The sequence below is a fragment of the Diorhabda sublineata genome, chromosome 11 (assembly GCF_026230105.1).
Source record: "Diorhabda sublineata isolate icDioSubl1.1 chromosome 11, icDioSubl1.1, whole genome shotgun sequence".
Taxonomy (NCBI): domain Eukaryota; kingdom Metazoa; phylum Arthropoda; class Insecta; order Coleoptera; family Chrysomelidae; genus Diorhabda; species Diorhabda sublineata.
Window position 1 is genome coordinate 4,529,854 of NC_079484.1, and position 15,021 is coordinate 4,544,874.

Sequence of the window (15,021 nt, forward strand, 5' to 3'; positions counted from 1 at the left end):
TAAAAAAAACTCTTGTATATCTCATTATTTTTACTTTTGGTCGAGGAACAATGTGTTCAGTATCTCTTTGGTTTACTGGGTGTTAATACTGCTAAATGCAAAATAGTATATATATGATAGTATAAATATGAACCTATGTGTATTTATGTGATTACTCGGCGTATCGTATACTTACAAGTAATTATTGAAAAGGTTGTAAATAAAACTCATTTAAACAGTATTAAAATATATTTCTTAGGATATACAGACTTATAAAAATTTATCCATAGTATATAACAAATGCTACTTATAACGAAGTATGTAAAAAAATACATATAGGATAGTTAATGGAAAAAAGAAGGCACAATCCAGTAGTATTAAATTTTTACTTAGGATGGAACTTTTTGCTGGGATCTTTGGCCATATCGATGAGAGTTTGAGCAGGTTGGAAAGGTAAACCATAGGAATGTTGATATTTTTCCATTTTCGATACTAATTTAGCGGCTCCGTATTGATCTACCCATCTGAATGGACCTCCAGAGAATGGTGGGAATCCCAAACCAAATACCGCACCAATGTCTCCTTCCAATGGATTTGCTAGAATTTTTTCTTCTAAACATAGGACAGCTTCGTTTACAAATCTGCAAAAGAATCTCAATTAAAAATCTAACCAGATATAATATCTTCCACACCAAATAAACTCTATAGAATTTTTGTATTTCATTTGGCTGAATTTGAATAAACAGATTCTTTTCTTATTCTACTTGATAATTTTTCTGATGTAACATATAGAGCGACAAAATCAAATTGAACTTCTAATAATTTGTGAAATTTTTATACACTGCGGCTGTGAAGAAACACACTTTTAGTTTTAGTAGAAAATTCATTAAAAAGTTCTGCTTCTTCGAAAACAACAAAATACAAAAAATGTATCCGTTTTATGTGAAATCCTTTTAGCATGAAGTACTAAACTAGTGACTGAATTTATATCATTACTCATTAATTGGTATTTAAATTTTCTTGATATAATTTTTTACCAAACCACTTTTTCATTAATATTTTATTAGAATAAGTTTAAGACAAGAATTGAGTAAGCTAAATTCAAATCAAACTTTTTCCTTAGGTCAAATTGAGGCAATAAATAATACCTGGATATTCTAACAACCTTCTTAGTTTTTTCAATTTAACAATATAATTCAGAGATTTGAAAAATTAAGAAATATTTTAATAGAATAACAAATTTTTCATACACTGTGTAGCAAGCTCTGTAATGCTAGTGAATGATTACCTAAGGGACCTGTTACACTATGGTGGCCTGACACGTCCTAAAGTATAAGAGTTTACACTGAATCAACTGTTCTTAACTATAGGATGACTGGCCATCCAAGCCATGGCTACACCACGCTGTTGAAGTGCACTGTTTAACATTTGACGCACCAGTAATTCAAAAAATGATACTTTGGTCATTCTAGAATAATTGAAAAACTCATAATTACAAAGTTCATTGAACAAAGCCATAACCGTGTCAGGAGACGTAGCTAGTGTCGTGAAACAGAGCCCTAAGTGACTAGGTTGACCGAAACTCGTCTGATATGATGAGGAAATAATAAACAGAAATCTCTTTTCTTTGCCTTATTGAAATTTTACGATCACTCACACATGCCTAACTTGGGCAGCAATGATTAATCATTGGCTAAGTCAATTTTACTGATTCAGCACTACACCTATTACAAATCTATATTTGCCAACATTTCATTCACATATTATAACCTGTTTTATTACAACACATGTGGTATGTAGGTATATTTATTTATTCTATATGTTAACTATACCTTGATACCATCCTCAAAGTCTTATCTTCATCTTCAAAATCACCTTTTGGCTGAATTGAATATTTCTTCAGTACTTCTAAAGCTTCGAAATTAACGTCTCGATTTTTGCTTCCTTTTTCATAAACGTAAATTCCCTTTCCGGATTTACGACCTAAGAATCCTGCTTGAACGATATCTCTCAAAACACCTAAATCTCCTCCAGAAAACCTCTCGCCAAATGCCTAAAATTATTCCCTACTAACTAACATACTAATGACATGTATTTAGACTTATTCGTGTATTTTACATGTACATACCTTTGCCAAATTAGGACTAATATGTGCCGCTACATCCAGTCCGACTTCATCTGCTAAGGTAGCAGCACCAACAGGAAAACCGAATTTTTTGGTCAGCGAATCTAAGTCTTTAGGATCAACTCCTTCTTGTAGCAGTCTTATACTCTCGGCCATCATGGCTGATAAAATTCTGGTTGTGTAAAAACCAGGACCATCCCCAACAATTATTACTACTTTTCCTTGTTTTAAACCCACATCTACAGCAATGGCGGTAGCCTCTTTGCTAGTTTTATCTGTCGTTATAATTTCCAATAGTTGCATTTTGTCAACTGGGGAAAAGTAATGCATACCTAAAAATATATAAAATATGGATCTGTGGCTTTCCGAATATCGAAAAAATAAACACTCACCTATTACATTTTCTGGTCTCTTAGAAGCAGCAGCAATCTGATTAATGGGTAAGGCGCTAGTGTTTGAAGCAAATATACAATCTGGTTTAACAACAGCTTCCACTTCTTTCAGAACTTTGTGTTTAATATTCAGATCTTCAAATACTGCTTCAATTACAATGTCTGCTTTTTTGAAAGCGTCATAATTCAAAGTAGAATTTAAGTTAGACATATATTTGTCTCTCTCCAAACTAAAAAAATGAAAATATTACTACCAAAACACTGTTAAGGTTAACGATAAAGTTCAAATAATGAAAAATGTCTCAAAACATTACATAATCTTTATGTGCATTATCGATAAACTTACCCAGATATTTTCTTCCTCTTAACAGCACCATCAAGACCGGCATAAACCTGACCAACACCTCTAGACAGACCAGCAGAAGTAGTATCTTTCAATATGACTTTATAGCCTTTGTCTATGCTAACATGAGCTATACCAGCACCCATCAAACCGGCACCCAATACAGCTACAGTTTCAACTTGTTTACTTGGTTTACCAAAACGATTTTTTTTACATTGAGTTTGTCCTTTGAACAAACTAATTAATCCTTTACATTGTGGTGTTACAGCTAACTCGCCAAAAGCCCTAGCTTCTTCCTTAAAGCCTACAGTATGACCCTTATCTAAACTTGTGCGAAGAACTTCTAGAATCTATAAAGAATTATAATATAAAGTACTAGACAAAATGAACTGTTTCAAACTTACCCTTAAAGGTGCAGGATATAGTCCTTGAGACATCTTCATGACTTGCTTTTTAGCTTTATTAAAAATGAAATCTTTCGCAAAATTAAATTGTAATGCGTAGTTCAATACTTTATCTGTTAAATTCTTTTCTCGTTTGGGTTTCAGTTTACCAGAAGCTAAATCTTTGGCAGTTGCTACGGCAATTTTTTCAAGGTATTTTAACGTATTTACTTCGGCCGATTCTAAGCCTGGACCTAAGGGATCTACCAAAAGATCTACCACGCCCATTTTTTTCGCTTTATCAGCACGTAAACTTTTTCCAGTTAATATGAGATCCATGGCACTTGGGTACGAGATCAACCTAGGTAGCCTTTGAGTACCACCACATCCTGAAAAGTGAGATTCTACTTTTTTTGGGCCTGTCTGATTTCCAGATTTAGCTCAGTTAGATTAGTTCTTAAGGGAATATTTTTAAATATTTGAATGTGAAAATGTAGTTTCCAGTGCTTTCTGTTCATTAAACTACTTTTTGTAATAGTTATGGCTGAAGATATAAATTAAACTTGGAATATACTATACTGGAATACTTCCTATATACTGCTAAATACTTTAATGATTAGGTAAATAAAGCAGAAATCTACTATACAATTAATGCAGAAATATCTATGCTGGCTCATAAAAAACTGTTATCAAATATTGTAAAGTAAGGTACAAGAAAATTTATTGAGAATAAACTCTGTCTTACCAGGAAGAACACCCAACATCACTTCTGGTAATCCCAAAGCAGTCTTTCTATCTTTGACTGCAATTCTGTAATGTGTAGCTAATGCTAATTCAGTCCCAAGACCAAAACAAGAACCCTGAATAGCTGAAACAAAAGGTTTTTGGCTATCTTCAACTTCTTGTAACGCTTTCTGGCCCTCCGTAACTTTTTTTATACTTTCGTCCACACTATTCCAAGATTCCAACATGTTTATATCAGCTCCGGCGATAAAACATCCTGGTTTACCAGAAATTATAACACATGCTTGAATTTGTGGATCACTTTGAATCTTAGGAAACAAAATTTTTATTTCATTCATTACTTCTTCATTGAACGAATTTACCTTAAAAAATATTTCTCAGTTAGTAACACTTCGTTATATATAATTGTTTAAGGTTACCTTAGTTTGGTGAGGACTAACGGGAACGGTATAGGGAAAAGTAACAGGAAGTCGTAAATGCTAATTCAATCGTTTTTTGCATATCATCTATGTAGACTATCCTACAGATTGTAATTTTAAATGTTAAATTTACACTATAAATTTATTTTTTGTTGTCGCATCTTTATTGTAAATAAAATCATTAAGGTCATAACATTGTTGTATGATTTCGGTACTTTGTCATGTACTTATATATCTCTTGTATAAAACATTCCATTTAATACCAGTGAAATATTGGTTTTTAATTTGTTAAATCAATGGAGTTTTTGATAAAATTAAAATCAATAGAGGAAGAATGATATAATAAGTCTATAATTTTTTTAAGATCAAAGACATTTAAAAATAGAAATAATATTTAAAATAAGTTGTTTCTTGACACACCTTTTATAAAAACTTTTATATAAACTTCCGAAACGAAACATATTTCGATGACGCCCCCATTGATTTTTTAACATGTTGAAGTTGTCTTTCCCCAATAGGTAGTACCTATGAATTTGACCTTGTCTAGATCTAATCTAATCCTATGAAAATATGAATCACGAAAAACAATTATGGTAATGTGTACCATTTGAATAATTCAACATAATATATAAAAATAGAATTTACAGACATCATTACAAAATGGTTCACTTTTATCAAATAATGAGGATAAACTGTATCATATAATAAGATCTATATTTGCTTTTTTATTTTTATAATAAAAAAAATATGGTTGGACCATTGGCATTCAAACTTCAATGGTAATTATTCACCATAAGGAAATAAATTGTGATACATATATTCTAATAGTACTTGAGAATAATTAGTGGAATTTACTACATGTTTATTTCTATTTCTTTATATTGACATGTACATCCTAAAAATTTGGAAAAGTAGGATAAGGATATTCCAAAAACCAAGGGAATTGTTTAATATTTATTACATCCATTCTATAATTAATAAGAAATATTAAGTACTTATTAATTTTGAGAATTTATTTTAATTTATAGTGTTGAATTTTACAATTTTATATTAAATAAAAATGAAAACTAGTTATACATAATAAATAAACATGCATTGTTGATTTTTTCCTGTTATTTATAAATGGTTTTATTCAATTTAAAAGCGTTTCAATGTAAGTAAATAAAATATTTTGTAAATAAAATAAATTTAATGTATATAATTACATCTTGGCTTTTGTTAAACATGACACAACATCATCAATAAGATTGTTCCAAATTTGATTGTAATTTTTGGTATCCTCACCTGAAGAATGTATTATCTCTACAGTATTTTCTACGCATTTATGAAGTTTCTGAATAACTTCCTTACGAAGATTAATAATCTTATTTTCCAATTTAATTTTACCAGGGATGCTTACAACACTCGGCACGTTGTTATTATTCTCCAGGTTATAACAACTATTTGAATTATGATCAGTTCCTTCTGTGGTCATTGTTAATGTATCTCCTCCTCCTCCTAGTTCTTTGACTCGATCTGCATATCGTAAAGTATTCAATGTATTTTCACATGAACTGACACCAGGAGAAACCATTGCAATCATGCAAGTTTTTGAATTGATCCCAACAAAAGAATCCCTCAACACTTGAGTTAATTTGGATGCTCTAAATGGTAAATGTGATCCCTTTCTTCCCAATGCTCGAATACATTCTTTTAGAGAAAGTAGAGATTGATTTATTTCAGAACCCTCTAATCTTGTGAGTTTAGAAGATGAAAATGTATCTGCACCTCGTTCATTTCCTGCTAAATCTATCAAAGAAAACTTGCCATGAATTTTCTTCATATTGGTATTGCTTCTTAAATAAATCTGGAATATTGCATGTGATCTTGAGGAATTGGCATTTGCTGATGTTTGTCCTGAAGCCCTTTCTTCATTACCTATGTTTATCAATTGCAATACATCTGAAACGGAAGATACATTCCGTTCGGTTAAGCCTACTATTTGAACTTGTTGTTTACCATCTTCAAGTATCTTCAATGGTTTTTTGTTGTTCAATAAATCAGATACTTTTTTCACATATATTTCAAAAAAGCTACAAGACACTGTTAGAGCTAAATTTCGATATTTTGGTGAACGAATTTCATTAAAAATATCTGCAGCAGTTAATGCATAAATACCTTTTTCTTTGGCATCATTGACATTGCCACTCATTGTATAAGTCTTGCCAGAGCCAGTTTGGCCATATGCAAAACATGTTGCAAAACCTCCTTCAAATACAGTTTTCACTAACGGCTGTGCTGTATATTTGTAAACCATAAAATTGGAACAATTTTCATTAAATGTATAATCAAATGTAAACGTATGATTCTCGAGATATTTTGTTAAATCCACTTTGTATTTAGGTTCATGCACTATAAGTTGATTTTTGCTGGGAATAGTTACAATATCAATTTCTTTTTTGAACAAATCCACATTATTTAATGGTCTCTTTCTAACTGCTACTGTTATTAAATGTTCTTCAATATAATCATCTTTAGTTGAAAGTGGTTTAAACTCAATTTGTTTTTGATAAGCAGCTATCATATTTGAAAGTTCCCAGTGAGGATTATTTTGATTCTTCTTAACAATTTCTTCTTTTTCTGCCTTCACTTCAGCATGTTTCTTTCTTCGTTCTATACGATCTTTTTCTAGTTTGCTCAACTTTTTTAAAGTTGAACATTCTTTTAATTTACCATTATATTCTATTGCCGAATGTGTGGTTTTGTTATTTGGGATTCTTCTGCCATCTACAACTATCTCACTAGTTTCAGTGGAATTCAGAGTAATATCATCTTGTGTTAATCTAGGTTTTGCAGAATGAGCTCTGTAATCTTTACTTGATGCTGAAAGTCTTCTTTTATTTTTGTTTATCAAACTATCATCGAATATTTTACAACCATCTGAACTGTAATTTTCTTTTTTTGGAGCAAGTTTAATAACCTGATAATCACAGTTAAGTGGTGTTATATGTGCAAAATGAACTTCCTTGCCTTTAGTCTCCCCATTTTCAAACCATTCAACTTTAACACAATTTAGCTCATAATCTATAGATGATACTACAGCTCTTTGAACTCGTCCATCACTTCTTTTTATATTTATTGTACATCCAACACTAAGAACATTCATATTAAATGTGTTTTTCAAAACTAATGTGAAAGAAAACTGACATCTGCCATTTCCAAATTTGGAAATTCATGGACAACAAGATTACTAATAATAATACTGACACTGTTTTAAGGTCATGAGTGAATAATACAATTAAAAAAGGCAAAAAATCACTTACTTTAACTCCGGGAGAATCTATTGTTATCACACCTACATTATCAACCACCTTTAGTTTAAAATGTTTAAGTTCCGCTGAAGACATACATCTTTTTTGGTCTACAAAAATATATCTGTTGCATTATAAGTTGTTATAAGGAATAACATATTTGTAACCGATGGTAACAGAATAACTACACTGATTTCGGGACTACTTACAAATACTATAAAACTGAAAATGTTTAGATGACCTAGAAAGGGCTCCCAAAAACCGAATGGTAGACATCGTAAGGTAATTCCACTAAACTTTGTGAAACTGAAACCGTCAGATCCCAGTACAAAGTTGACAATTTTACCTAAAATAGGACTTTGACCTTAAAAGTGAACTTTAAGTACTGTTTAGTAACCTAAAAATGACATTATACATTCGACATTTGACATTTTCACGTGGGTTCAACTCTTAGAACGTACCATGTTCTAAGGTTCAGCTCCATATAACGTAACAGGCATATCTTTGCGAACTCAAAATTAATTTGATAATTTTTTAACTATGCCCAGAAAAGTATCTATGCTACAGATTCTTATAAAATAACATTTACTTTTATAATTAGCTTAATATCAAATACATTCTAATCGGGGGCTTTCTTTAAACAAATGGTATATCTGAATTATCTTTTGGCAACATTGTAATGTTAATATTTTTTTAACCTCAAATTAAATTTATCCAAGTTTACCGTCAATGCAAATTTATTAATTTGTTTATATTATACTATATCAAATAAAAGCGCAATGGATTCTGGAGATATTATTACTGAAGAAGAATTATTAAAAAAACATAAATTAGAAAAAAAAGAACTACAGGCTAAAATACAGTCATTAAAAAAGAGTATTCCAAAAGGCGATAAAAAAAAGAAAAAGGAAATTACTGAAGAAATAGCAAAACTTGAATTAGAGTTAGACCAAAAGCACAATAAAGAACTTAGTGAAAATAACTTTTCTACCGAACCTTTAAACAGTAGTACAGAGAATGGTGAAGAAAACGAAATTGTTGAAGATCAAGAAGTAGATACTGTAGCTAATAATACTCGTGTATCTAGAGCTCAAAAACGGAGGAACAAAAAAGAATTTGAAGCAAAAGAAAGAGAGAAACGAATTCTGGAACAAGCTGAAAAAAATAAAGAGGGGCCAAGACATTTGGAAATTAATGCAATTAAACAAGCTCTCAAACCTATGAATTTAAAACTACACAATATTCCTGCAGATGGAAATTGTCTCTATCTAGCTGTTAATCATCAGCTACAAGTTACTGGTAGACCTACCAGATCTGTTAATGATTTAAGGTATGAAATTTTGTATTGTAATCAAATTGTGTATATTGGGAAGATATCTTTCTTTTAGTGATCAATAGTAAGTGGATCTTTTAACTATTAGAATCAACTGCCATTTGAAATAATGGACTCATGTTTACAAAATTTCATTTATTTGAATTCATTCTAAAAAATTGCTTGCTTAACTATGTGATAAGGGTGATCTTGTATTTATTCTTTCTATCTATAATGATTTTTAACATGAATATTTACAAATTTTGTAAAAAGGAAACAATTTTTTGAATAATTAAAAATAGCTTTGGACCACCTTGTATTTTATTAACAATTCTATATTTCATTTTGAAGGAAGTTGACTGCAGAATTCATGAGAAAAAATAAAGACGACTTTCTACCATTCATGTGCAACGAATTAGATGAATCTGAAGTAGTTAGTGAAGAACAGTTTGAAAACTATTGCAGAGATGTTGCTACAACTAAGTTATGGGGTGGACAACTTGAATTAAGAGCTTTGTCAAACATTCTAACATGTCCCATTAAAGTCATTCAAGCTGCTGGACCTCCAACCGTTCAAGGTGAACAATTTAAGGCCCCACAATTAATTTTAACATACCATAGATATTTATACCGATTAGGAGAACATTATAATTCTACCATCCCAATTGCAGACGATGAAGATATATGAAAATCACTGCCAATCGCTCTAATTAGAAAATTTAATAAGAATATATGACAATTATATACTGTACTGACTGGAAAACGATAACTATTAAAATCTGTCTCTAATTTATCATTACCTACCATATACAATATGCATGTAAACAAATTTTAAATGATGTGTGAAGTATACAACCAATTTACTCAAAAAAACTCTGTTTATTAGAAATTATAGTGTTTCATTTATAAATACATCAACAATTGCACCTAAGTAATAATTAACAAGTTGCTACAAGAAAATTTATTTTCCATCAGGAATCATATTGCGAAGTATTTTGAACTGAATCCCTGGTTACCAATCAGTATTTTTGATATAAAATACTGTAGTAATTAGACTTTTAAAGATTCACTGAATTAGTAGTTACACCAACCCAATCATTTCACAATTTAGTGAGTGGTAACTGCACGCCTCTGTAAGGCTCTAGTTAGTAAGCACAGCAACAAATTAAGCTCAATATCCCTTCAGGAGGGTGGCTACACATACGAGAGAAACCCTGGAAGTTATACTTAAAATGCGCACTTCCTGGGTTACACATTAAATAATAAAATTAAAAAGGCTGTCTGCACCCTCTGAGTGTTGCTGTCTGCTTCTCTTATTAAAAAAAGGTCCAATAGGCGCGAAATCTGACTTATGAAATGAAAACTTAGTAATGGAATTAGGGGACCAACAACATTCCTATCAGTAATGAAAGTAGATTTCTTTAAATTCCTGATGTACTGCAGCCACTTAGTAGACCAGCTGCTGCATCAATAATATTTGTAATAGCGTAAATGTTGGAATAGAATAAAAAGAAAGTACGAGATCTGTGAGTGAACTCATGTTTTATTTCAAATCAAAAAAAAATAGTGTTTTCACAAGTATACACTTATTTAGCACCATCTACCAATTTATCTTCAGATTCCTCTTTATTCTTATTAGGATCATCTGGTTTCATAGCTGGGAAAAGCAAAACTTCCTAAAAAAAGTACTTCTATATATATTAAAAACTTTTTATAATAAACACAAACCTTAATGTTGTTATTGTCAGTCAAGAACATTGTCACTCTGTCAATGCCCATACCCCAACCGGCTGTTGGAGGAAGTCCAAACTCTAAAGCCTTACAAAAGTCTTCATCTAACAAAGGTACTTCATCATCTCCTTCGGCTTTCAATGCTGCTTGTTGTTCAAATCTTTCACGTTGAACAACAGGATCATTTAATTCAGTGTATGCGTTGCATATTTCTTTCTTCATAACAAATAATTCAAATCTATGAAAAATTTAGATTAATGTTACAAATTATTTTCATGGCCCTCACATTATCATTGTAGTGTAAGATATTCATTTAAACTATGTAGTGTAAAATATTATAATTGCATGAAATGTTAGGTATTTAGACTATTTAAGTTGATAATGATCAGTGCTGTAATAGTATACTAACCTTTCCGTTAATCCAGGAATTGATCTATGCCATTTAGCTAATGGGCTCATCACTTGTGGATGTTCAATGATAAAAGTGGGATTAATAGCTTTTTCCTCTATGAAATCTCCAATTAGCTTGTCCAGCAGCCTATTGGAAGTCCTAGGTGGAGTACATTCAACATTATGCTTTATACAGAGATCATTCAAGAACTTTTGAGCTTCACTAGAATCCAAATCAGAAGGAAATTTAACATTTAATTCTTTCTCTAAAGTAGATATGATAGAAACTCTTTTAAAAGGAGGTGTAAAATCTATTTCCACGGCTTCTTCATCGGGTCCATTAGGATGATACATAATTTTATAACTACCATGTATACTATGCACCATGCCTGATACCATCTCTTCAGTAATTGTCATAAGGTCATTGTAATCAGCATAAGCCATATAAAATTCGCAAGTTGTAAATTCTGGGTTATGAGTAAGGTCTATACCTTCATTCCTAAACTAAACATTAAAGTGTATTAATAAAATATGCATACAAAAGCATTTTCAAACTCTATTACAATCTACTATTGTAAATTAGAACGCCATAATAAATTATAACAATCCTGCTCCACTTGATTACCACTTCACTTTACAAGAGTGTAAAAGAAATGTGGAAGAAAAACATTTGCTCTGGACTGAATTCTTTTTAAAGTGCCATAATCTGCAATACTGTTACACTACCATGTCTGTAAACAAGCCTATAACTACTTCCAGAGTATCAAATGTATTTTATAAAATTTTTATTCAAAATCAAATAAATTTTCTTTATGTAATATTGGTTCAAAAACCTGAGCAGCCCTATACAAAAATTCGGGGGTATACATCATGGGGACCTTCTAAATTAATAGAAATTTTAAAAAATTCATCAGACAGTTATTAGATTAATATAATCTGTTCAACGTAATATTGATTCTAGCAACTGAGTATTCCTGTATCAATATCCCAAAAAAACTAACATTTAAATGGTAAATTGGGGGTAAGCATCACAGTGCCCTTCTAAATTCATGTAAATTCATTATTTTCATTACAATTATTGACCTGCTCACAATTAGTTCCAAAATTATTTCTTCTCTTGGTGCAATCAAGTGGCCTCCCAGATCACAAAGTTCATCCTCATATAATTTTTAAGGTATTTGAAAGACCAAAAAATTTCTTCTAGTTGAATTATTTTATCATGTCATATGTGATCTTTTTAATTCAGTAACTAATTTAAAAATTTCTTTTTGTTAACCCAATTCACTAATCTTATTGTGTACTATTTACTTTTGAAGCTAACAATCAACATATAGTAAATTATAATTAAAAAGTAGAGTGGGTAGATTGAAATTATGCTGGTTAAAAATTTGATAATGATATTCCATGTTTTCTCAAAATAATTTCCTGCTTTACCTGTCTTCCAATTTCATATACTCTATCTAACCCTCCAACGACCAAAGTCTTATGGTACAATTCTGGTGCAATTCTCATATACAAATCCATATTTAATTCATTGTGATGGGTAATAAAAGGTTTAGCTATAGCTCCTCCAGGTTGCATGTTCATCATAGGAGTCTCAATTTCCAAGAAACCCATTTCATCCAAAAACCTCCTAACATATGCAATAATTTTGGCTCTTACTTCAAAAATTTTACGTACTCTATTGTTTAATATAAGATCTAGATATCTCTGTCTGAATCGTGTTTCCTTATCTTTAAGACCAAAGTGCAAATGGGGTAACATATGGAGACAAGGAGACAACAATTTTATTTTCTTTGGTAAAATAGAAAGTTCACCCTTTTTGGTTTTAGTTGGGACTCCTTCAACTCCTATTATATCACCTCTTCTTATTTTACCTAAAATAAATCAAGGCTATTAATATGTTATAATTTTGTTAAAACATTAATATGAGAAAGTATTTTTATAAATTAATTAAAAAAGAGTTTATTTTCAACTTTTTACTTCTTAAAAGACTTGAAATCAAGATAAATCATTGTGAAAAAGAATTTATTTTATATTTTGTAGAAAAAGCTAATTAAGATCATTTTTGACAGAAGCACATAGCATTAACAGATAATAAACCAAACTCAAATGATAGATATAAATAATGAGTACAACATTAAATTTTTAAATATTGGTAAAGTTGTTAACACATTAAATTATATTTATTGATGTAGATTGCACAATCTTGCCTGTAAAAGATGAATAATAACTGATACCAATTATATTTCTTTAAGAGCGCTTACATCCATGTTCGATGGAAACTGCCCCTTCTGTATCTGAGTCTATACTTTTTGACTGGAAATCAGACTTTGTAGCATGAACAACTACTGCAGTTTCTTTGTTAATATTTGCCTGATTCCACATATCCCCAAAAACAATAATTACATTTAATTTAAAAATAATTAAGAGCTTACCAGTATCTTCTAAAAATTTTGATTCATCTTCATAAAGTCTAGCATTGGCCATAACTTGTAACTTAGTTCCTTCGCCTCTTAAGTCATAAAAAACTAGTTTAGGACCAGATTCCCTAATAGCATGAATACGCCCTGCTACACTGAGTCGATCATTTTCCAATATCTCACCTTCTTTCAGGGATGAATATTTCTCAATAAAACCTTCCAATGATGATGAAACATGAAACTTGTGTGGGTAAGGAGATTGTTCACCTCCCAGATCTTTAAGTTTATTTATAGCTGTCGATCTAAGTTTGTAATATTCATTAGGACTAACTTCTTCTTCTTTAACCTTCGATTCTTTCTGCTTCACAGCTTGGGGAGCCTGTTGAGCAGCTTTTTCGGCCTTTTCTTTAGCTTTCTGTTCCGATTTAAGACGCCTCTTCAATTCACTGTAAATACGAAAAAAATGTAATTAGTTTAGGTCAAAATATACTTCCAAATTACCTTTTACTTTTTTGTAATAATCCATAATTAAAAGAAAATACTTGTTTCCTCATAAATTGTAAAGTTTGCATCATGGTTTTAGGTTATAAATACCATTGAACAGATTGAATGGTATCCCAATTTATATTGAACTTACTTTTTTGACAATTGTTCACCAGCTGCATCAGCCATTGTTTGTAATATGAATAAATGACTAATTAGATATTTTTATACGAAGAAAACAACTTAGAAATATTTACGGTTTTGCATTAGTTAACTCACACTATCGGAAAGATATTTCACATTCAACCAAGATTCCACATCAGTTTTACCAACTAGAAAGTGACATACACGCGCGATATCAATTTCTTTTCTTTGTATAATAATTTAATAATAATATAATAATTTTATTAAGAAATATTTTTGACCCTTTTGTCTAATTATATTATCCTTCAAATATCACTTATATGAATAAATTTAATAGTTGTGTCAACATTCATTTTGAAAAACGTTTTTGTTTGTTTTATCTAGGAAAAATATTTCACGCTTTTTATAACACGTGCACATGAAATTTCTGGTGTAATATAAATAAAGATGCTCATAATAACCCACTTCTGTTATCTAGTTACAATTGTCATTAAATAGTTTATTAAAAATTTCGTAACCGTTAAAATTTTATTAAATCTCAGTTCTTCTTTTTTAATTAGCTTTAATACAAATTATCATATTCTATAAAGTAGATAGAAATGATTAAAATATTTGGTATTGAAATCATGACTGATTCACTGATTGATAGTAATTTGAATTGAATTTCAATAGAATTTTTTTAGATATGGAATATTTTTGCTGCCGACAGTTGGCATTGCTTGCTTATATTAAAATTATACACTGTTGTCAAATTCAACATAATCAAGATTCATTGTGAACAACTAGAAAGTTTTTTTTATATGATTGATTTATTCATATCCAATTGGAACAGTCTTGTTTCAATTCAAAAACTGCAGAAAAAA

At 30.4% G+C, this 15,021-nt stretch overlaps 4 protein-coding genes across 5 annotated transcripts; 1 reads left to right on the forward strand and 3 right to left on the reverse strand.

The window, feature by feature from the left end:
* Nucleotides 1-209: 209 nt before the first annotated feature.
* LOC130450194 (trifunctional enzyme subunit alpha, mitochondrial) lies at nucleotides 210-8,116 on the reverse strand. The gene is made up of 9 exons (XM_056788435.1): nucleotides 7,885-8,116; nucleotides 7,688-7,785; nucleotides 3,968-4,328; nucleotides 3,244-3,611; nucleotides 2,843-3,189; nucleotides 2,497-2,726; nucleotides 2,108-2,436; nucleotides 1,812-2,032; nucleotides 210-620 (listed from the first exon to the last, which is right to left on the reverse strand). The coding sequence occupies exons 1-9, from the start codon at nucleotides 7,949-7,951 to the stop codon at nucleotides 365-367; spliced, it is 2,277 nt and encodes a 758-aa protein (XP_056644413.1). The 5' UTR covers nucleotides 7,952-8,116; the 3' UTR covers nucleotides 210-364.
* Nucleotides 5,384-7,621, reverse strand: LOC130450195 (kinesin-like protein KIF2A). Its single transcript, XM_056788436.1, has one exon. The coding sequence runs from the start codon at nucleotides 7,528-7,530 to the stop codon at nucleotides 5,587-5,589; it is 1,944 nt and encodes a 647-aa protein (XP_056644414.1). The 5' UTR covers nucleotides 7,531-7,621; the 3' UTR covers nucleotides 5,384-5,586.
* A 234-nt stretch (nucleotides 8,117-8,350) lies between the features above and the next one.
* LOC130450196 (deubiquitinase OTUD6B) lies at nucleotides 8,351-9,876 on the forward strand. Its single transcript, XM_056788437.1, has 2 exons — nucleotides 8,351-9,005; nucleotides 9,339-9,876. The coding sequence occupies exons 1-2, from the start codon at nucleotides 8,455-8,457 to the stop codon at nucleotides 9,673-9,675; spliced, it is 888 nt and encodes a 295-aa protein (XP_056644415.1). The 5' UTR covers nucleotides 8,351-8,454; the 3' UTR covers nucleotides 9,676-9,876.
* Nucleotides 9,877-10,508: 632 nt separating this feature from the next.
* On the reverse strand, nucleotides 10,509-14,350 carry LOC130450197 (lysine--tRNA ligase). Of its 2 annotated transcripts, none has more exons than XM_056788440.1 (6): nucleotides 14,169-14,350; nucleotides 13,547-13,977; nucleotides 12,543-12,985; nucleotides 11,128-11,612; nucleotides 10,716-10,956; nucleotides 10,509-10,663 (listed from the first exon to the last, which is right to left on the reverse strand). In XM_056788440.1, exons 1-6 carry the CDS (start codon nucleotides 14,201-14,203, stop codon nucleotides 10,574-10,576), a joined length of 1,725 nt encoding a protein of 574 aa, XP_056644418.1. In that variant the 5' UTR covers nucleotides 14,204-14,350; the 3' UTR covers nucleotides 10,509-10,573. The 2 variants fall into 2 exon arrangements, with proteins under 2 accessions (XP_056644418.1, XP_056644417.1); XM_056788439.1 differs by having other exon boundaries at nucleotides 14,033-14,350.
* Nucleotides 14,351-15,021: the final 671 nt, after the last annotated feature.